This window comes from Apium graveolens, chromosome 5 (assembly GCF_009905375.1).
Source record: "Apium graveolens cultivar Ventura chromosome 5, ASM990537v1, whole genome shotgun sequence".
In the NCBI taxonomy this organism is placed as follows: Eukaryota; Viridiplantae; Streptophyta; class Magnoliopsida; order Apiales; family Apiaceae; genus Apium; species Apium graveolens.
Window position 1 is genome coordinate 12,335,433 of NC_133651.1, and position 22,315 is coordinate 12,357,747.

A 22,315-nucleotide genomic window follows, 5' to 3' on the forward strand; every position below is an offset into this window, starting at 1 on the left:
TGTAAAAATATTTAGTAGATTAGACTGGAGATTTTTTTGTGAATAGCTTTCAAGCTAAAGAATAAACGCTGGAAGAAGATCAAATCCTGATCATGCCTCAGAGAGAAGTGTAACAGCTTGGATTTGAATAAAGCTGTTCTAGGAAAAATATTCTAAGTCAGGATATCGACAACTCACATATCAAGGGATATCGAGAAGTTTGTCGAGAAGTCCAAAATGACCTGTAAAGAAGTCGCAGGAGATATCGACAAGTCATTTTTGTATGTACAGATCTCAGAGATACCGACAAGTCAAAATATATATGTAGAGATCTCAGAGATATTGACAAGACATTTCTCCATATAGAGATCTCAGAGATATCGACAAGTCAAAATGTGTATGTAGAGATCTTAGAGATATCGAAAAGTTATTTCTCCATGTAGAGATCTCAGAGATATCGATAAGTCAAATTATTCATTTAGAGAACTCAAGATATCGACAAGTCAAAAACCCATGTAAAGAACTGGAGATGTCGACAAGTCATTTTGCATATAGAGAACTAGAGACCTTGACAAGTCAAATATACATGTAAACAACTCAACATATCGATAAGTCATTATACTTATTGATATGTCACTTCTCTACAGAACAAAAAGAGATCTCAACAAACTACCTCTAATTCAGAATACAGACAAGTTCAAGATTCAAGATTATCAGTCAACAAACAATTCATTCACCGAACTGAAAGGCTTAATAAGGATAAAAATACATACACATGATGCAATTATACAATGATATACATAAATTTGTGCGTCAAACATATAAGACATTTTTTGAAAGATTTTAGACATTATTTCCAATAAAATAATATATATGAAAATATGTGTAATCCCCAAAATTTATTAAAACATCATATGATTATTAAATTCTAATCTAATTTAAATACTATAAAATAAATAGTTTTCTTTTCGAAAGATAAGCTAAAATTATTGTTGTAAAAATCGAAAATCGGTTTAACTCAGTTGGTTAAAGAGGGGATAACTATCCACTTGGTCACAAGTTCGAATTCCACGGGAGGAGAATTTATGATTATGACTCCTGAGTCAGAGTCTGTCGCTTAAATGCGGTTTACCTTGGTTCACGTGGTTTGCAGGCTATTGCGTGAACTCGTAGGGTTTACCCAGTGCCCACCCGAAGGGTAGCGGCTGCGGGTTACCTACGATAAAAAAAATCGGTTCAACTCAGTTTTCTTCAGGAAAAACGAGTATTCGGAATTCAGAGGGTATTCGAAATGAGTACTCAGATTACTAACCAGGTATAATATTTTTTTAATCTTATCTCCCATATACTAAATTCAATTATTATAATTATCTGTACGTGTATTGAAATTTATAAATACATTTTATTAGATACTATATAATTATACGTAGTAATAATAAAATAAAATTATCTAATTATACTAATAATTTAATACCACACTGAAAATATTAGAGTTTAAGTAGAGGTTGATAGTTTGATAATTTTTAAAAAAGTAATCAAACAAAAGTTCTAATAAGATTTTACGTTTGACATTTTCTGGGATGGTTTTTTGGAGAAAATCAAACTCCAATTTATCCTCAAAACATGAAGTCTAAATCGAGTTTTAACCAATTATTAATAAAAATATAATTTTGAACCCGATAACTCAAAAATGAATCGAAAAAAAATCCAAAAACGAGTACGAGACAAGCCGAAACAAAGTCTCATGAAGTCATTAAAAAAAAAGAGTCTCATGGAGTCCGTGATTTTTCACCTCACGGTAAAGGCGGTTGAAAAAACTTATTAAAAAAACTATATAAAAGCCCAAATCGACAAATAATAATAGCCCCTCCCTATTATTTTCCCCTTCCATACAAAGACCGAGAGAGCATAGCCTAAAAATACACACAAAAAAACACACCAAACAATAAAACATGCACCACCCCCAGCCGTGTGGTTCGAACCCACGGCTCGTAAAAACCGAACCATGGCTAACCCCCACACCCGAACCACTCTCATTATATACATCACCCACCGCGCACGTTAGCACTCTCTCACTTGTTTTCTCTCTCGTTGCTTCCGTTTTTCTTCTGTACCCTATATCTATACATACACCTATACATACAAAATTGATTGCGCCTCTTCTTTATATCCACACAATCCCTATCTATTTTCCTTTAGATCTCGTTCTTTTTCATCTCTTTCTCCGTCTTTTTCGCACTCTCGCTGTTAAAAACCGCTCCGATCGATCCGATTTTCTCGGTTTCGCGATTCAATCAGGTAAAGTTTTGATTTTTTTATCGTTTTGTTTGATTTTTTCGGTTTTGTGTGATTTAGAATTGAATCGGTTGAGTTTTGATTGGTTTTGTATGTGTTTTTATGTGTGAATTGGTTTTAATTTGTGTTTCTTTGTGCATATTGGATTTGTAAGTATTAGGGCATTTTTTGTATAAGAAAATCTGATTTTCGATCTGTTCTTCATCGTTATATGTGAAATCTCGTTCTTGTTATATATATATTTTTTAATTGGCTTTTAATTTGGGGATTTTATTAAAATATCTAGGGTTTGTAAAGTTTCATTTCATAGGAAGCTTAGAATTTGATTGGAATGGATATTGTTGGCATGTTTTGTGTGAGATTGTATTTTTGGGGCTTATGTTTTTTGATTTAATTGTCATTTTTTGGCCTAGAAATGTATTGGTTTGTTGAATTGAAAATTTCAAGATTTCATCATTCTTGGATTACTAGTGAATTGCAGTGTCTGTAGGTTTTTGGGATTAGTTTTGTTTGGGAAATACTGCCTTAATGAATTGAATAGAATGACTTTGAGGAAGAAACATAATTGGAATATGCTTTCCGCTGCTGTGTTTTGATTTTTGATTTGATATCTATTGTTTTATGAAACAGATTATTGGAGAATCTGTGTTTAGTGTTTGAAGATGGCTATGCGGGGTAGAGATGTAAGCAGCTCTGGTTTGATAGTTCTTTTTTTTTTTTAATTATTATAAATTGCTGTACTTAGAACATGTATTCTTGCAGGAATATGAAGATCTGGATGAATATGAAACAGACTATGAAGATGACGAGGGCCAAGAGGGTGGTGAGGAGGAATATGAAGAAGAAGAAGTTCACCAGCCTACAGAGCAAGAATTAGAATACCTTGAGCTGAGGCGAAAATTGAAAGAATCTATAAGGAAAAAGATGAAGAGGGACTCTGGTTCTTCATTTGCTAATTCTCGTGAGAAGAAGAATGCTTTGCCATATAGCAAGTTAGTTTTTTTAATTTTCGCTGATTAAGTTGGGTGAAATGCATTTGTGTGTTTGGGTTAACAATAATTGAATCTTTGCTTGTGTTATTTATCTTGTGCAGTTTTGGATCTTTCTTCGGGCCTTCACAGCCGGTCATAGCACAAAGAGTAATTGAAGAGAGCAAATCGTTATTGGAGAATCCACATTTAGCAGAGAGGATGGTTCAACCTAAGCATAACGTAAGAGTCAAAATCTTTTGATTCCCATGATTTTTAATGAACTTGACTTGAATATGAGCTTCTGATATTTCTGTTTGCCGTAACACATGTATGATGGCTCTTGCTTTAAATTTGTAGTTTGTAACTGTCAGCTAGTATCTATTCTCTAATCTCTATTGACCATTGTACTGTTTCTCCTGCATCATATCAAAAAGCTTAACAATTACGGGTTTGTTCAGTTTGGGATAATGTAAATACAACTCTACCAGCAGCCAATAAATTTCCCTTGCTAAAATAAAAGTTTTCACTTGTGTCCGATCGTACTACCCTTGCACTACCGTTGCACTAAATTGCATAAGATATATTACTGCCTAATGTCCCCACCAGGGTTCTTGTCATCAACCCCAAAATAAATGTATCTATAGTTATTGTATACATGATACACTGATAATGAGCAAAACACACAATCTCCTACACTTTCTGCTGTGCTAATTAGCTCTCCTATGCTTTTGCAGAACAAGGTCCATGCTTCAGCCCCTGCAGGGTCCAGTTCTCGTATGAATGGCCATTCTTCTAAATCAAATAAAGTGGTATGGTTTTTATTACAGAATTCTTTTAATTAATTATAGATTTGTCATAAACTTATAATTGAATGGGTAGATAAAGTAGGTTATTTTGAATGTCTTTGCAGATGCAGACTCAGTCTAAAGTCCAGATGCTAAAAAACACCAGGGACTATTCATTTCTATTATCAGATGATGCAGAGCTTCCAGCGCCCAAGAAGGAACCACAGCCTCGAAATGTCTCTCTTTCACGACCTGGTGTGTTGCTGTTTGCATACTTGATCTGTCTTTTTCTTTACAGATCCGAATATGATATTTTCATTGAGGAAACTTATACAGGTTTTTTGGTGATATTGAAGAGTCAAGATCCGCTCAATTGCCACTCAAGAGCAAGGAATTATCAAGTAACAATGGCAAAAGGGCGATCAATTCTCGTCAGGAATCTAGGGCTGTGCCTTCGGACAAGCAGATGAGACCTAAAGAAGCTAGAGGGCCTTACAATTTGTCTTCTGCAAGCAAGGCAACGTCAATGGATTATCGTAAGCAGAGTGGTAGCAGCAACGGGACAGGGCCTGGGCGGCCTCAAATGCCGAGGCCTCAAATGCCAAAAAGTTTACCGCATAAGACCCCTAATAATTCTTTAGAAAAAAGAACTAGTGCACCAAGTGCAAAGAGGCCTGTACCTGTTATGCACAAACCACAGCAATCAAAATCACAGCATTCTACCCCAAAACAAACATTAGATCGGAGGAGGGAGTTGCAAGAATCTCAAAAGGGGAAGCCGATTTCAAGGCAACCGGTGTCCAAACCTCAGGCATGATTTCATTTCTGTTATCACAATCTTTATCATATGTTTCTTACTTTTGTTGTGGGCGATAGAATGTCTAAATAGTAAATATTGCATAGTTACTTTTGTTGTGGACGATATGTTGTCTAAATAGTTAATATTGCATAGTCTTGAGTTTGATTTATTTTTTGTATCATTAAATTTTTATGGAGCTGTATGTAAATTACTGATAATATTCCACAGATTAAACAGCCACCAGCAAAAGGCCCATCTCGCATCAGTTCACAACAGGACAGCCAGAAAAAGCGACCTGCAAGAAAGTATCCTGATGAAGATGATGAAGATGTTGAAGCTATCAGTATGATTAGAAAAATGTTTGGGTAATCATTTGAACTTGATGAGCTCGTTTATTAGTTCTTTTGACTGTTTGCTGTATTTTTTTATGCTTAGGGTAGTTTTATCATTGTAGAGGCATATTAAGTTAGCTATTGCAAATGTCCCTACCCAGTCTTATGTAGTTAACTATGCATCTGTCCCACTCTTTGTTAAGCTGCTAGCCTTCTCTAAGGATAATGGTATCTTGATAGAAACTAGTACTTGCACAATATAGTTTTTGATAAGCACTCAACTGTATTATAAACTGCTTTTGCAATAAAGGCCACAATGTTTTAGAAAAATTGGTGAGGGGTTGATCATTTTTGAAAGCGATTTGGGTTGTACACAAGTATTATGAACCGACACTCCCCGAGGTCTGAAAATTTTGAAATGATACCATGTTGGTACTCGATTGGTTTGTTACTCGGATTTCCTTAGATAGTAGTCCCTATAGAGCAATTTGTTTCCGTCCCTTGATTTCAATTTTTAGTTCTCACTTTCACGGAGAAGGGATGATGTGTTTTATAGGAATTGTGACCTTATCCTGAAACTAAATGGATTTAAATACTGACAGTTGCTTCTAGATTTTTGTAGGTTATCTACACTTATTACTGTTATTATTATTTAACTGATTGTCAAGTGTTGTTTACAGATATAATCCCAGGAAATATGCTGATGATGATGATGTCAGTGACATGGAGGCTAATTTTGATGACATTTTGAGGGAAGAGCAACGCAGGTTAGTATATACCGGAACTATATTATTATTATTCATAGTGTAATTTGTGTATTTTGTTATTTGTTTGTTTAGAAGTAGAACTATGAGGCTATGAGCATATTAAGGCACATATATATCAACAACATACAGTGTAAGCTTATTTATTCTAGCACATCTTTATAAAAAATCCATATTACTTGGCCAAATAAAAAAAGAAATTGTTCTGCCATATTTCAAATTTAGTTCGTCTTTTTCGTCATTTTAAATTTAGAGATGCATCTTGTCTTGTGCACTTAACTATATACAACCTTCAACAAAAACTATAGGAAAGAAATGCCAAAAAAATTCCACATTGAGTTTTTTTGTTGTTGAAGTATTGGCCATGGCAGGCACCATATTGAATATGTATGGTAATTTAATGCCAGTACAAGTTCAATAGGGGTTGCTATTAGGTCAAGGTACTAAGAGTACATGTATGATAACATTGAGTTCTCCAGTACTCAAACAGGACACTGTTTTATTTTTGTTGTATAACTTACATTGTTATTATTCAAGAATACTGTTAAAAAGTGAGTTCTGAAGTTTGCAAATACTATCTAAGGGTGTGAACCTTTCTTTTGTGCATCAGCGAGATATCATCAGTTCATCTTTGCGCATACGCTAAATATTGTTTTAAAACTATCCTTTGCTGACCCGATAAGTATGTGGTTCCACAGTGCCAGGATCGCAGCACAAGAAGATGAGGAAGAACTGCGCAAGCTTGAGGAAGAGGAGAGGAGGCAGAGGTTGAGAAAAGAAGCAAAGAAGCGTAAGCTTAGCCGATGAGTTCCCTCTTAGCTATTTATCATAGAAAACTGGTGACTGTAAAGGGAGATGATGCATGCAGTCTTTGTGACTGCCTCAGAGTCACCCCCTTGTTCCCCAGTCCTTAATGTGATTCTTTTTGGTTTTACTTAGTTACAAGTATACCATTTCATACATTTTCTTGTTGCAGATCTTTTTTTCTGAATTAGTCTTTTTATTTTCATGGTTAGTACATATGTGATTTTTCTGTTGATTATTTCTTTACAATGGTTTTGATTTATATTGGTATTTTATAGTAGATACTTTTAGATACATTGCTTTGAAGTTTGTTTTCGGGGCTGTTGGTTTTTTTTTTGGGGATGGTGGTATTAGTTAATATTCTGTTTCATGTCTGTGGAGAAACATTTCTCTGATCGAGTTCTTGATGAATATTTTGTGTTTTACAAAATTGTCTGATTGATGTTTATAGGTGGTGGTGGTTTTAAACAAAGATGGTTGTCAAAGGTTGCGAGGGTACTTGTAATTATAAATCTACGTAGCTCTGGTAAACTATGCATGACTCGTTGTAGTATGACAACATATATTGGTACCTTGAAAGAATGCATTGCACTTTCAGTTTGTTATTCAAGTCATCTGAAGGGTTGAATTCAATGAAGGTGCATTTTAGATAACTCGAACGATTCCATGTTTAATACAAAAAGGTCAAATCCAACCGATAGTAAGTATTAGCATTGTATCATAAATTTATATTCGCATCTCCATCCTAAATAGAAAGCATCCTTTGACAGCCGAGTCTAAGTTCCCAATTTTATGTTGATAACCTTTGTACTAAATTGTAATGTTCGGGTGTTGGGGGTCCTCATATGGACACCAAACATTACTGTTGCGACCAAACAATACATGAAACAGAAATTGGATACCAATCTGATACCCCCCTTGCAGTATGTTTTAAGGATTCTACTTTTCCAGTTCAGTTGTGATTTTATGTTGAATACATTTTTTTAGATAGGCAAATAGATTCATGCTTCCAGGCCAAACGGCATTTACATAGCTTGATAGACTACAATACTACGAGGCTAAGCCCTACTATAAACTACTAAGGATGAATAACATTAAGACAAGACCAAAAGACAACCATAACAAGATCAACAAAGCTACTTAAAGCTTATCACTAATCAATGACTACAATCTCTGCCTCTTGCTGCTTCGACTTAGAAGAGTTACCCTTTTCGAAATTTCCATTACTAACATGACTGGTGGGCTGCGAGATTATCACTGGAGGCCCATACATAATAGCATCATCCTGTAACTTCCCTTTCCCCTTTTCATTTGCTGGAAGATTTGGAACAATGTTAATAGCCGGTAAGATAGGATCTTTGAACACAATGCCCTGGTTAACTGCAGCGGCAGGCGGCAAATCAAAAGCAGCAAAATTTTCCACTTGGTAGCTAAGCACATCGATCCATCCTTGATTCTGCGTCTGAGCATTAGTAAGAGCACTCTCATTTAGCTGCTGAGATACGATTTCTCCTAACCCAAAATTAGGAGCAATCTCAAAAGCGGGTAGATGAACAACTGACCAAACGGGTAAGGAACATCAACAAGCCCTACACAATGGTTGAAACCATATTCTGCAAGAAACATAGGCGCCCTATTTCTGGTGGAGAAGACGGTATTAATTTCACAGCTACGCGACTTAGAACCATCTTCAAACACCCTGTTAAGTTCAGCATGGAGGATGTTGATTTGCTGCGCAGCTACTGTTAGTTCTTCCTGCAACTGCTCTTCGTCTTGCTCAACCAACCCTTAAAGCTAGCTTTGCTCCTTATACAATTTAACACAGACAACTATTGTTTGTTGCCCTTTGACGGAGTTGTTACACATTGCCAACAAAATTAGTGCAATGGTTTGAGCTCTTCTCTCCCTTGCAGGAGGTAAGAGTTCAACCTTTATCGTGATGGGTATATAATGATTAGCATAAAAAGAAAGGAGTTAGTGAAATCTAGTATTTCTTTCAAAAAAAAAAGTAAAAAAGGTGGGTAAAGTAGTTTTTTTTTTTTTTTAAAATAGATAGGTATCAGATATGTTTTTTAAATTAAAACATTTGAATGCTCTTATATAATTCCTTTAAACATAGTTGTGGACAAGTCTTGTCTTTTTACATGACGTGATTTATTTTATTAAGTCTCTGTTCCTTCTTGTTTTAAGCGTTTAGTAATTTTTTGGCACATTAAGGAATCTTATTCATTGTTGAATCAAGAATGACGGGTGGACAACGAAATGCAATCTAGGCAATGGAGGAAAATTTTGCTATGATCAGATTAGAGGATGAGGACCAAGGTGGGTTATCTTATGAAGAGAGTGCTGAAGATCTGAGTGAAATAGATTTAAGATGGTGCTTAATGGGGCATTTTCTTACGGAGTCCTCGATTGATTTTCAAGCAATGCAACATAAAATGGCGTCTTTATGAAGGCCAGGCAGGGTATGTACATTAAACAACTCGATTCTAATCGATATTTGTTTCAATTTTATCATGAGATCGATATCAAACGGGTGATGGATGATAGTCCTTGGACATTTGGCAAATTCCACTTGGTGTTTGTGCGTTTGAAGGAGGGAGATAATCCCAAAACTATAAATATTAACAGACTTGATATTTGGGTGCAGTTACATGGGATGAGTGCGGGATTCATGTCTCAAAGAGTAATTAAAGATATTGGCAATTACATTGTGTGTTTTTAGAGTCTGATGAGAACAATTTTATTGGCGTCTGAAGGGATTACTTGAGAGTCAGAGTGTCAATTGATTTAGATACGCCATTAAATTTGAGAATGAAATTGAAGCGCAGTGATGTCTCGCGGTGCTGGGTAAATTTCAAGTACGAAGGAGCTCCAACTTTTTGTTTTATTTGCTGTATGATTGGACATGCGGAAAAGTTCTGTGAAAGGCTGTTTGATATGCCAGCTGATCAAATAGAGAAACCTTATGGTTCGTGGATGACGGCTGAACCTCGTCGCAGAAATCACACCATTGGAGATAAGTGGTTACGTCCTGGGGGCAGTTTTCCGATGGCTGACAGGGGAGGCAACGATGCTGGAATGGTTGGAAAAACGGATTCCATGATGAGGCCACGAAATCAGGGATAAAGAGTGATTTACAAGAATTTGAAAATAGGGGAGTTAGAGGAGCTACAGATGGGGCTAAATATCTGGAAAACGTAATCACTCAAAATCAAATTATTAACAAACCGAGAATTATGTTGTCTAAGGAGGGAAATGACACGGAGGGAGATAATTTTGAATTAATATAATATATCCAAAAAGACGTAGAATGGACCATGCTGGTTTATATGTCCCAAAAGAATTGGAAGCCCTTAAGGAGGATGTGAACATGGACTCTCAGGAAGCACTGAAGTGAATCAAAAAAACTTGTTATTGGTGGGTTCTGCTGGCAGACCCGCTAGTCATCATGAATATTATTAGTTGGAACTGCCGAGGTCTTGGGTTATCTCGGAAAGTTCAGTTCCTTACTGACGTGATACGTCAAGAACAACCCAAGTTTATATTTTTATGTGAAATTATATGTAACAAAGAGAAGTTAAACTGGTTGAGAAATAAATGGGGATTTGAAGGTTTGGTAGTTGTTGAGCCTTATGGTCGTTGTGTGGTCTAGCCATGTTTTGGAAGGAGAATGATCAAGCACAGTTATGTTCGTATTCTCAAAACCACATTGATGTGGCGATTGAAGAAAATGGGACAAAAGTATGGAGACTTACTGGTTTGTACGGGGAACCTGATAAATGCAAAGACGAAAAACATGGGATATACTCCATAATTTATCCCGTGATTTCAATCTACCTTAGAGTGTTGTGGGAGATATCAACAATGTAATTTCCCAAGAAGATATTCGAGGGGGTAATCCATACCCACGATGGTTGGTTGAGGGGTTTAACGAAGCTCTGGTGAATGCATGACTTGTTAACATGCCTATAGTAGGACATCAATTTACTTGGGAGAAAGGACAGGATACATATGACTAGGTTGAAATAAGATTAGATAGAGTAATGACTACGAACTCTTGGTTAAGTTTGTACCCTCTTGCAAAACTATATAATCTTGAAGGCTCGCCTTCAGATCACAACCCGATTCTTTTAGTATTGAAGAAGGAAGCAAACAGAAGGAAATAATTCCGCTATGAAAATGCGTGGTTGATGAAGCCATTTTGTTATCAGTTGGTGAAAGATAGTTGGGAGGGGACAAGAGACATAAATTTACCGTAGAAAATTAAGTGCTGCAGTGAGAAGCTAGCTCTATGGGGTAAGAAAATTACGGGATGATTCAGTAAACAAATAAAGACATGCAAGGATGATCCTAAAGTTCTTCGAGCTAGAAGGGATGTACAATCTCTAGAGATATATAATGAGGTTTAAAAGTAATTATTCATTATTCTGGAACAGAGGGAGGCTTTTTGGAAGCAACGATCGAAGCAGTTGTGGTTAAAATTGGGTGACCAAAATAATAGGTTTTTCCATGCATCAGCTACTACTCGTAGAAGAAGAAATCAAATTCACAAACTCAACGATGATACTGGTCACTGGGTGGATTGGAATTCTGGTCTAGCAGAGGCAATCGATGACTATTTCAACCATCTGTTTAGGGTATCTCATCTTCAGTGGCATGAAGTAGTGCAGTGTGTTCCAATATTTGTAATAAATGAGCATAATGATGAGTTGATGAAATCTCTGACTAATGAGGAGATCAAACAGGCTTTATTTCAGATGCACCCGGATAAATCTCCGGGGCCTGACGGTATGTCTCCTGCATTTTTTCAAAAGAATTGGGATGTAGTTGGTAAGGATATAATAGAAATGGTAAAACAATTCTTTGAGAATGGTACTATCATGAATAATCTAAATGATACAAATATACTACTAATACCAAAGATAAAAGACCTGAGTAGAGTTGGTGATTTGAGGCCTATCGCATTGTGCAACGTTGTGATGAAAATTATAACGAAGGTTTTAGCAAACCGTATGAAGACGTTGATGGATAAGTTAATATCTAACCCACATAGTGCATTTATTCCGGGACGGCTGATTTCAGATAATATAATGGTCTCTTATGAGGTAATGCACTATTTGAAACGTAAAAGGAAAGGTAGGGATGGATTCATGGCCATAAAACTCGATATGAGTAAGGCTTATGACCGTATTGAATGGGATTACCTGGAAGCAATACTAAAGAAAATGGGATTTAATGATTGGTGGGTATTTCTTGTGATGCAGTGCGTGTCTACTGTCTCTTATAATATAGTGCATGGGGATAAGGTAATAGGACCGATCCAACCTACCAGAGGAATTCGCCTAGGAGATCCGTTATCTCCTTATCTGTTTATTTTATGTGCAGAAGGATTTTCTTCATTAATATGGAGTTTTGAATCAGCTGGGAATATTCATGGTATTAAAATCTGTCGTCAAGCCCCTATAGTCTAACATATGTTTTTTGCGGATGATAGTTACGTGTTTTGTAAGGCCAATGTGGAAGAAGCAACAAATATCAATAGACTATTAAATCAATTCGAGGGGGCCTCAGGACAAAAGGTGAATGTGGAGAAATCTTATGTGTTTTTCAGTATAAACGTATTGCCAGATAAAAAAGGGAGATATGTCAACAACTTAGGATGGTAGAAGCAGATGATCACAACATGTATCTTGGCCTTCCTAATATTCTGGGACGTAATAAGGTTGTTATATTGGGATATCTAAAGGAGAAGATAAAAAAAGACAATTAGTAGTTGGGAAGGGAAGGTGATCTCTAAATCTGGTAAGGAATTATTGATAAAATCTGTAGCTCAAGCGCTGCCAACCTATGCGATGAGCGTTTTTTTTGTTACCAGTGCAGCTTGCCAATGATATTGAGAGTGCACTAGCTAAATATTGGTGCATTTCAAGTAGTGAGAGTGGTAAAGCTATCCATTGGATGAGCTGGGATCGATTATGCAAGCATAAGACAACAGGGGGGTTGGGTTTCAGAAAATTTCGTGATTTTAATTTGGCCATGTTAGGAAATTAAGCTTGGAGATTTCTCACTAGACCAGATAGCCTTGCTACTCAAATCTATAAGGCAAGGTATTTTACGAATGACGATTTTTTGGATGCACAGCTGGGCCATAACCTCAGTTTTATATGGAGAAGCATTTGGGAAGCTAAGAACTTGATTATGGAGGGAGCTAGATGGGATATTGGCTCAGGAGAGCGGGTGAGTATATTAGGACAACCATGGCTGCAAGACGATAAACATCCATATATAACTACAGAATTGCAGGAGTTGAGAAGTAGTGAAGTTGCAGCTTTAATGTAGATTAACAATCGAACATGAGATGTGGACATTGTTGCAGATTTGTTTAATAGTAGAGATTAGGAGCTCATTTTGAATACTTCTTTGAATATGAACAGAAACGAGGATGTTTTAAGTGCTTACAAATTGATGCAAGTACAGAAAAATACCTGGGAATTTGATAACAGGGATAGTGTCTGGAGCCTAATCTGGAAGGTGAAGGCTCCTCCTAAAACTTTAAACTTGTTGTGGCGTGCGTTAGCAAATTATTTGCCAACAATAGTGCAACTGATCCAAAAGAAGGTCCAAGTTTATCCCATATGCCCAGTGTGTATGTTAGAAGAGGAAACAATTTTTCATATACTGGTTTCATGTCCAATAGCAAGCCAATATTGGGGTATGATAATTCCATCAATGCAGGTACAAAGTCATAAAGTGTTTGGTGACTGGCTAGATGAGGTGCTACGATCTAATTTACATGGGAAGAGAGCTGAGATTGCTTCAGTGTGTTGGGCAATCTGGCGAGCTAGAAACAATGTAGTCTGGAGGAATAAAAGACCACGAAGCTTATAGAATTGTTGCAGCAGCCAAATAATATCTTGTTCAATGGAAATATGCCCATGATAGAGTTTTAGATACTCAGTCCACATCATTGAAGATTGGTGATGGTGCATTTTCTTGGGTTGTGCCATATGAGAATATAGTCAAGATAACAGTTGATGCCGCAATCTTTGCAGAGCAGGGAGCTTACGGTCTAGGGATAGTTGCTATAGACTCTGGTGGAGATCTGATACGGGCTAGAATACGTTTGCATCAGGGAAGAGTGGCTCCATAATTTATAGAGAGTATGGAAGTGAACGAGTCTCTTAGTTGGTGCAAACAAAGTGGGTGGATTATTAGGAAATGAATAACACACAGGGGGGTGAATGTGTTTTACTGTTTTTGAGCTTTTCTTGAATGTTTGTGGTTGAACAAAGTAAATTAATTCCTGTAGTGAAATGTGTTCATGCAGAGATTAAACTTGCAGAAAAATAAAGAACACAGATCTTCAAATCTCACTTAATTTTATATTAAAATTAAGACTGTTTTGCTACAAAATTTCTAGGCTCTTTGTTGATAAAGAGCTTAGCTTCTTCTTGAGAGTGTTACAAGAAATTTGATCTAAAAATGTTACAACTGACTAAGGACCAGTGTTAACTTTATAACTCAGTTAACTACTGTTTTACATAGTGTGTAATAAGACATGCTATTAGCTTTTCTAAACTGTCATTTGTCATTTCTATTTATAGAAAAGCAGATCTTCCATTTCTGGATAAGCATATCTTTAGCATCCCGTGTTTACTTTAATCTTCCTTTGTCAGTTAATCTTTGCCATTGATCTTGCACATTCTTCAATCTGCTTTTTGTAGACTTGTCAATCCAGCTGTTGGATTGTTTGTTGATTGTTTATCTTGGATATTGAACTGATCTGTAACCTTGTACTTTGAGATTGTACATCGAGATCTCCAGTTTAGGTATATAGAACACTTGACATCTCGATAAGTATATTGGCTTATCGAGATCTCTAGTACTCTATATTTAGTTTGGCTTTTAGAGGTCTTCAGTTCTCTATAAGAGAACTTTGGCTTGTCGAGATCTCTAGCCTTCACATCTTCATTTTGACTTATCGATAACTCTTAGTTTTCTAGTGGCTTCTTGACTTGTCGATTTCTTAGAGTTCTCTAGTCAAATTAACTTGTCGAAATCTCAGAGTCCTCTAGTAAAATTTGACTTGTCGATATCTCTGAGTTGTCTAGTAAATTTTGACTTATCGATATCTCTGAGTTCTCTAGTGGAACTTGACTTATCGATAACTCAGAGTTCTCTAATAAATTTAGATTTGTCGATAACTCTGATTTCTCTAGTGAAGAAATGACATGTCAATATCTCCAATCTTCATGTCTTCAATTTGGCTTGTCGATATCTTTCTGAGTTCTCTAGTAGCTTTCCTGACTTCTCGATAAGCCATTCTGGAGTTCTCGAATGACTTTTCTATAACATTAAATATGTGACTTGTAGAGATCTTGACTTAGAGTATTTTTCTCCAAACAGATTTATTCAACTCCAAGCTTCTTTAAAATTCTTCTGAGGCATGATCTTCTTGATCTTCTTACAGATAGAATCCTTAGGCTTGATACTGTTTCAGGAAAAAGACTTCAGTCTGCTCCTTTGCATTTTTACAGACTTTAAGTGTTAAAAGTACAAAATACAAATTAAGATAACAATGCAACCTACTTAGAGTTGACAAAATATCTTAGTCTTATTAAAGCACATGCATGTTTTTTACAACAATCTCCCCCAATTTGTGAGAAGATTGCTTAGCACAAATTCATGCCTATTAACAAGACTAACCCCAGGTTTGGAATGATAGAGAGTAAGATTAATACATAGAGCTAGGTATAATTACAACTTGTATAACACAAAATTTACAAGGTTCAATGATTACAAGACTCAGGTAAAGACAGTTTTCGCATCTGCTTCTTTTGTAAGTTGATCCTTCAATTTGTCAAGAATTTCAAGTTCTTCTATGATAGGTGTTCCACTTAGAGCTTCTACAAGTTTTTGTCTTGCTATCTTAGAATAACCTTGGTCCAAAAACTCTATGCAGAATCTTGAGAATCCACCAGCTCTTATGTTTAGAAATATCCCATCTTTAGAAATTCTTTTCATTACTTTTGCTTTCAACTCTTTTGATCCTTTTATGTACATATCTATCTCTTCATCATGCCTCCTTCTTCTTTCTTCAGCTTCAGCCTTATCTCTTTTCTTTGTTTCCTCCCTTTCAATCAACTATTCAGCTAGAAACGATTTCCATGCCCTTGTAACAGTATCCTTGCCTTTTAACAAACTTATCACTCTCTTCATTTCTGTGGGAGCCAAAGAGTCCATTAGGTTTTTGTCTAGAAGAGTGAATGTACCATCCTTAAAATAAACTCTAACTTCTCTCAAGGATACAATCCAGACTCTAACAATTTCCTCAGCTAGATGTTGGAAATGGTCTTCATCTGAGATGCACCAATTTAGAGGTAGAAAGTTAGATTCTTTAAAACACTTCCAGATGGCCCTTTCAGTGACTTCCACTTTCTTTGCAGGCTTGACTTTCTTAGGCTTTCTCCCAACAGATTTGCACTTGAATTTTAGTGAAGGTTTGGCTAAAGGTAGGGTTGTCATTTTCTTGAGATTAGTTTGGCTTGAGGTGATTGGAATTTTTAGGAAGGAATTTATTATTTTTTTGTATAGAAATTTTGGCTTCGATGTTTGGGAAGGTTTGATGTTCGAGATAGTTGATGTTGTAGGTTGAGCTAAGGTTTTAGTTGATTGTGTTTGGATTTTTAGGGTTGTTTGAGTTTCTGAATCATCATGAGGCTTTCTACGATTCCTCTCACCTCTTCTCTTCTTTTTTTCATCTTTCTTGTCATCCTCCTTCTTCTTCTCTTCACCCTTGCTCCTAGATGGCTTAATGAACTGAATAGGATTTGAGCCAAAAGGATTTTGATCATTTTTCTTCTGCTCATCATCATCCAAGTCATCCTCGTTGAACTGTGTTTTGGGCAAGCTGGCTTCTGCATTTTCCAGATATCTCCTCAGTAGCTTTATCATTTCTATATCATCATTGTTCTTGTTTTTTCTTAGCTTTTAAGTTAGTTCCTAGGATCATGATAAGCTTCTTGTTGCTCATGACACAGTGTTTGGGGATCTGAAATTTTTTGAGTTGTCTTGTTGTGGGACAGATGTATGCTATACCCTTGCTTGACTGTAGATATGCTTCAGGGAAGGCAGCTACTTGAGCATCTCTCAGTGTAGTTAATAGCATGGTATCTTCACGAGTTATAGCTCTATCTTTGCTGATAAAGATATCTAACTCAGATGCCCTCCTTGAGACAAGGCAGTTGAGGGACACCTGCATACATCTGTCTGTCCCTGAGTCATTTGTATTAACCACTATCTTCTCTTCCAGAGAGTTGTCCTTATTGACCTTGATCACTCTTATGAAATTGATTGTCTTCTCCAGGGCCTTTTTATATGTGAAGTGATTGTTGTTGAGAGAAGCTTTTAAGGCTTTGAGTAGTTCTTCAAACTCCCTGTTCAGACTAGGTCCTGCAGCAGACCTTATAAGTCTCTTCATGTCAAGATCAACTTCTTTAGATTTCGTTTCAGCCCCCTGGACTTGCTGTTGAGATGACCTAGATCATGTCTACCTAACCTCTATCTCCCTCTTAGTCTTGTTGACATGCATTAGAAGAGGAGTAGGAATTTTAGGCCTTATTTATTCAGGCAGAGAGGGTAGTGGTATGTTGAGTATACCCATGATGGCTCCTAAGCTATAGAATTCTGCATTTGAAGATGCTTATGGGAGTCCACCAGAGTTTGGATATCTGTTTGTTGACTCTTGACAAGAGATGTCAAAGCCTGAACTTATGCAGTGAGAGAAGAGTCGGAGTCTTGCAATGCTGTGACTTGACCCTGTAGATACTGAATTTGCAGATTTGTTGAAGTGGATCCAGGATGATAAGAGCTGCTAGATATGCCAAAGTGTTTTTCTACAGCCTCTTTGATCCCTTCCATTAGCGAAGCTGAAGGCTTAAATCTGCTCTGGTGAAGTTGATCCAGCTGGACCTTGGTCCCATTTAAGTGAGCAATTTGTTTCTGGATCACTTCATGGAGATTGAAAAAAGATTGTTTGAGGTTTTTGACTTCCTTCTCAATGGAGGCAAGATCCATCCTAACCATTTGCTCAGTAAAATGCTTGAATTTAGAAGAGATCTGCTCTTGAGATGGTACGATCTTGTCCATTTTCTCATTCACCAATTTTCTTATTCTGTCTTCATGGCCAGTAAGCTTGATTTTAAGAGTTTTACCAAACAGATGAAATATTTTGAGCTGAGCTTTGTATACATCTGTAATGGCATCATAGACAGCTTCTTGACTCAAGTCTTTTGCATTGCTTCCTAGAAAGTAACATACTCTTCTCTGAATTTGGCCAGGACTTGATTCATCTCCAAGGAAAAATCATCAGATAGCCATGCATCCACATTTCCATCTTGCTCAACATCATTGACAATTTTCTCATTTTGCTCCTCAACCTCTTCATTGTAAGCAAGCATGATAGCTTGATAGTTCTAGTTGCTCATATTTGAAGTCAGGAGATGTTGTGAGATGTTGACCAGTCCAGATATCTGCTCTACTAGTAGATCATCTACAGAGGTTGATTGAGAAGCAGATTCTTGTAGCCACTGTGAGAGTACGTGAGGTTGTTGAGATTGAGAGGTGGATGGTTCATTAGAAACACCTATGACTGGGGTCACAGTTTGACTCACAGATTGCTCTGTGATTTTGACAGTGTGTTGTCCTCCACTTGTAGTGGGAACCTCCAATTGGACTAGAGGGGATTTGAATGAGTTACTGTCATGTACACCAGACTTAAACCCTTGTGTGTCTTGCAACACACTGGCACTTGAATGTGCTCTGCTTGCCTCTCCTATGACAGGATCATGGGCAATTGTCCTCCTAACTTCAACTACCAAGACAATATCTGCTAGGGTTGTTAGAGGAGTTATCTCATGAGGAACCTCCAATTGGATTGGAAATGATTTAGATATCTCCCCCTCAGGAGTACTACCCTTAAACCTCTCAGTATGTGAAGACTGTTTTACACATGAAGTTATATTAGAGGTATCTATGGGGTCTTCAGTAAAAACTGATGAATCCCCCATATTTTTGATGGTGTCATCAAGGTCTACCCCAGCATGTAGCCTCTTACCATCTAAATGGAGTGTCTGGTGATGAGCAAAGCTTCCTGAGCTAAGTCACTTGATTGTTGTTGTACCTGAGAAGTGGATTCAAGTGGAGTTGGAATAGAAGAAATTTTAGTTATAAAAATTTGTTGCTCATCTGTGAGTGTTGGCAGCTCCCCCTGAATAGATGAGGGAGCTTCAAGTGATGTGTCCTCACAATATGTGCCTTCCTTGTTTCTCCTACCATACACTTGAATTGCTTCTTATGCTGGCTGTGCATACTCACTCCTAGTTATTTTTACAACTGCATCCTGTTGGGAGGATGTAGAGGAAGGTGAGTGGTCAGCTCAGTTTGTTTACTCCTTTTGGATCTTTTGACTAGAGGTATTTCTCTTTCAGCTCTCTCCTCACCACTCTCAGTTATCACAGCTAGATTTATCTCATTTCTCTTCTTTTTACTGACCTCACCCTTTTGAGGGGATGAGGTAGTTGGTTCCCTAGCTTCTAAAGATTGTGAAAGAATGGTTGCAACTTGGGAAGATCCCTGTTGGTGATCCTGTGTTTGTACTTCCACGGGTTCGGGAATCATAGCTGTGCTAAATTGTGCATTAGATCTCATGTCAGGCATATGATAAGGATAAGCCCTAAACCTCTCCAACATAAATGGAGTAATTTTCAGACTTACATTGACCTTATTCTTTGTAGTAAGTGAGCCAAAATATTATTTTGGACACTTGCTTACAATTGCCTAATTTAGTACTATCTATACCATTCCGTAGGTGTATGTCTGCTACTTTATTATTTAAAGCGGGCATAATAAATATAGGGAAGAAAATTTCCTTACCTCTAGCTGACAGGAGCATGGTTGGCCTGGTTGCAAGTTCTTCCAGGATCAGCAGACCAACATTCAAGTGTTTATTGTGGGCAATTGAATACATCAGCTTTTACACCACACTTGAAATGCTGTCATATCTTGTCTTCCTGCATGTAAAAGCTCTCACTACTGAGTCAAAGATGAATGACCACTCCTTATATTAGTTCTGTTTAGGCTTGATAAATTGATTCTCCTACCATAGTTGATGAAGTCCAGAAACTCAATTAGCTCATCAGGAGTTGGCACTTCCACCATATTTGCAGTAGGCAGTCCCAAAGCTCGGTTCACATCCTGCTCATTAAACTCAATTTGTTGACCTCCAACTGAGCAAGTCACTACCAAGTATACAATATCATCATGCATCACAGTCCTCACCACATATATAGTCCAAAAGGCATGTAACACATTCAGGTACAACACTGGATTAGCAGTCAAGGCTCCTGCAATGTACGATTCAGACAGAAATTTCACAAACCCCTTGAAACTGTCAGGGGCTTGGTTAGCATCAGTAAAAGCCAAGAAGTTTGTTCCTTTCTCTGGGATAGTTGCTCTAACTGTGCTTTGTGCCATTGTAGTTTAGTAAGAGAGAATGGGTAAGAAGAATTTTTGATAAAGGAGTAAAACGAAGAGAGAAATGGGTTTTTGCTAGAAAGGCTAGGTCAATTTAGATCTCGAAGTTGTAAGTATGTGTATGTATCTAGAAGTCTGGGTATTTATAGTAAAAGTAAATGACTTGTCGAGAACTCAAAAATAGACTTTTGAAGTTTGTCTATCGAGAAGTCATTTTATAAAAAGAAGTACATATCGAGAAGTCATTTTAAATTACTCTGTTAGAGAACTCAAAATTGACTTATCGAGATGTCAAATAAATACCCAGTTTGTCCAAAAAGGTGGACTGAATTGATTCTAACTTTTATTTGAATAAATTCAAAATAAAATTAGAATAATTTTTCAAAAGTATTTTACCGAAGTAATTTATCAATTTAAATTATCTCAGTTCTGAGTTATTGATAATTCAAAAATTGTACTTGTACAGAACTCTGTGAATAAACACTACTAGAGAACTCTATAAGGACTTATCGATAAGTCATTTTTAAGCCTATCGAGAAGTCACTCGAGAAGTCAGTAAATTGACTTATCGAGGACTCACTCGAGAAGTCCTAAAATGACTTGTCGAGAAGTCAATTTATACTTATCGAGAACTCAGTTCTCTATATACTTTTGGTTTATGTAATTCTGCTTTGTGTTAATTTTACATATTAAGAATGTAAATTAACAACTGAGCAGTTTACTTAAAATTTGAAAAATTCCAAGTTGAATTTGAATTTGAAATACAAATATGCAGAGTTGTCTGAAATATTTATAATTCATGTTTCAGTTAACTTCCAATAAAATCAAATTACTATTGATTTACTGGAGATTAATCTGCTGCAAAACATTAGTTGAGTTCTTGCATTAGGATGAAGAATTAGGCATTCCAAATTCACCTACAAGTCTAGTGAAGGTTACTTCATCCAAAGGTTTAGTAAAAATGTCAGCTAATTGTTTTTCTGTTGGTACGAAAATGAGCTCTAGTTATATCAAGATAAGAGAAATTTACAGCATCCACTGGTATTCTGATGATTCTCTTTCTCCCCCTGAGGTTGTGCAATCAAACTCAGGTGTATGATATGAGCTACCATTTTTATGATTCTCTTGTTGAGTAGTTTCTTCATTTTCTTATTCTGAAAGACTTCACAAACTTCAACTTGAGCAAGCTCCATCTTAGGCATGTCTCTTACCAACTCTTTTTTGAAAAGTTGTTAATTTCCTTGAAAATCAAGTGAGACAATTTTTTATGCCAGAGCTTGTTTATTTCTTCTGATACCTTAGTGTAGAAGCAACAAACACCATTCTTATTTATTGAGTCAAAATCTTCAACAACAAGCTTCCTTTCCTTGCTCCTTTCAGAGCAACTTCACCAGTTTTCCTGCTGATAATCAGTGCATTCTTCTTTGTTGAGTAAGACTTAAAGCCTTTGTTTGCAAATTTGCTAAATCTGAGAAGATCTACTTCAAGACCAGCTACCAGTGCTACATCATTAAGGGCAACATTTTCAGAAACAATCTTGCCATATCCCGTTGTGAATGATTTGTTGTTGTCTCCAAAGGTCACCAAATGGCCATCTTTCTCCTCAAACTATGATAGCAGGGCCTTATCACCTATCATATTCCTGGAACATCTATTGTCTATGATCCAGATGACTTTCTACACTATGCCCTGCACACAATGAGTTTTAAGTGTGTTTGGAAACCCAAGCAGTGTTGGTTAGTTTCTTCTTAGTAACTTGTTCAGCAAAAGTAGAATGAGTTATTTTAGAAGAGATAGAATTCAGTGACTGTTGTGCACATTTTCCTTCTGATGTGGACTCATTTCTTGTATCTTTAAGGCCCACTCTCAGTTTGTGGCAACTCTTCATTACTTTCAAGTTACAAGGAATGCAATCAAACTTGTCACAGAATGAATAAGGATCATTTCAATTTGCTTCATTGTATTTGCAAGTTCCTTGAGTTGGCTTGCTAACAACCTTTTTACACAGGTGAGTTAGATGATTTGTAGAGCCACATTTTTCACACTTCTT

The 22,315-nt window shown here is 36.7% G+C and overlaps 1 protein-coding gene across 1 annotated transcript; it reads left to right on the forward strand.

Moving 5' to 3' along the window:
• The first annotated feature begins 1,900 nt into the window (after nt 1-1,900).
• On the forward strand, nt 1,901-6,967 carry LOC141723410 (uncharacterized). The gene is made up of 10 exons (XM_074525202.1): nt 1,901-2,277; nt 2,905-2,957; nt 3,037-3,266; nt 3,368-3,485; nt 3,980-4,054; nt 4,156-4,285; nt 4,387-4,841; nt 5,058-5,194; nt 5,842-5,928; nt 6,624-6,967. Exons 2-10 carry the CDS (start codon nt 2,937-2,939, stop codon nt 6,730-6,732), a joined length of 1,362 nt encoding a protein of 453 aa, XP_074381303.1. The 5' UTR covers nt 1,901-2,277; nt 2,905-2,936; the 3' UTR covers nt 6,733-6,967.
• Nucleotides 6,968-22,315: the final 15,348 nt, after the last annotated feature.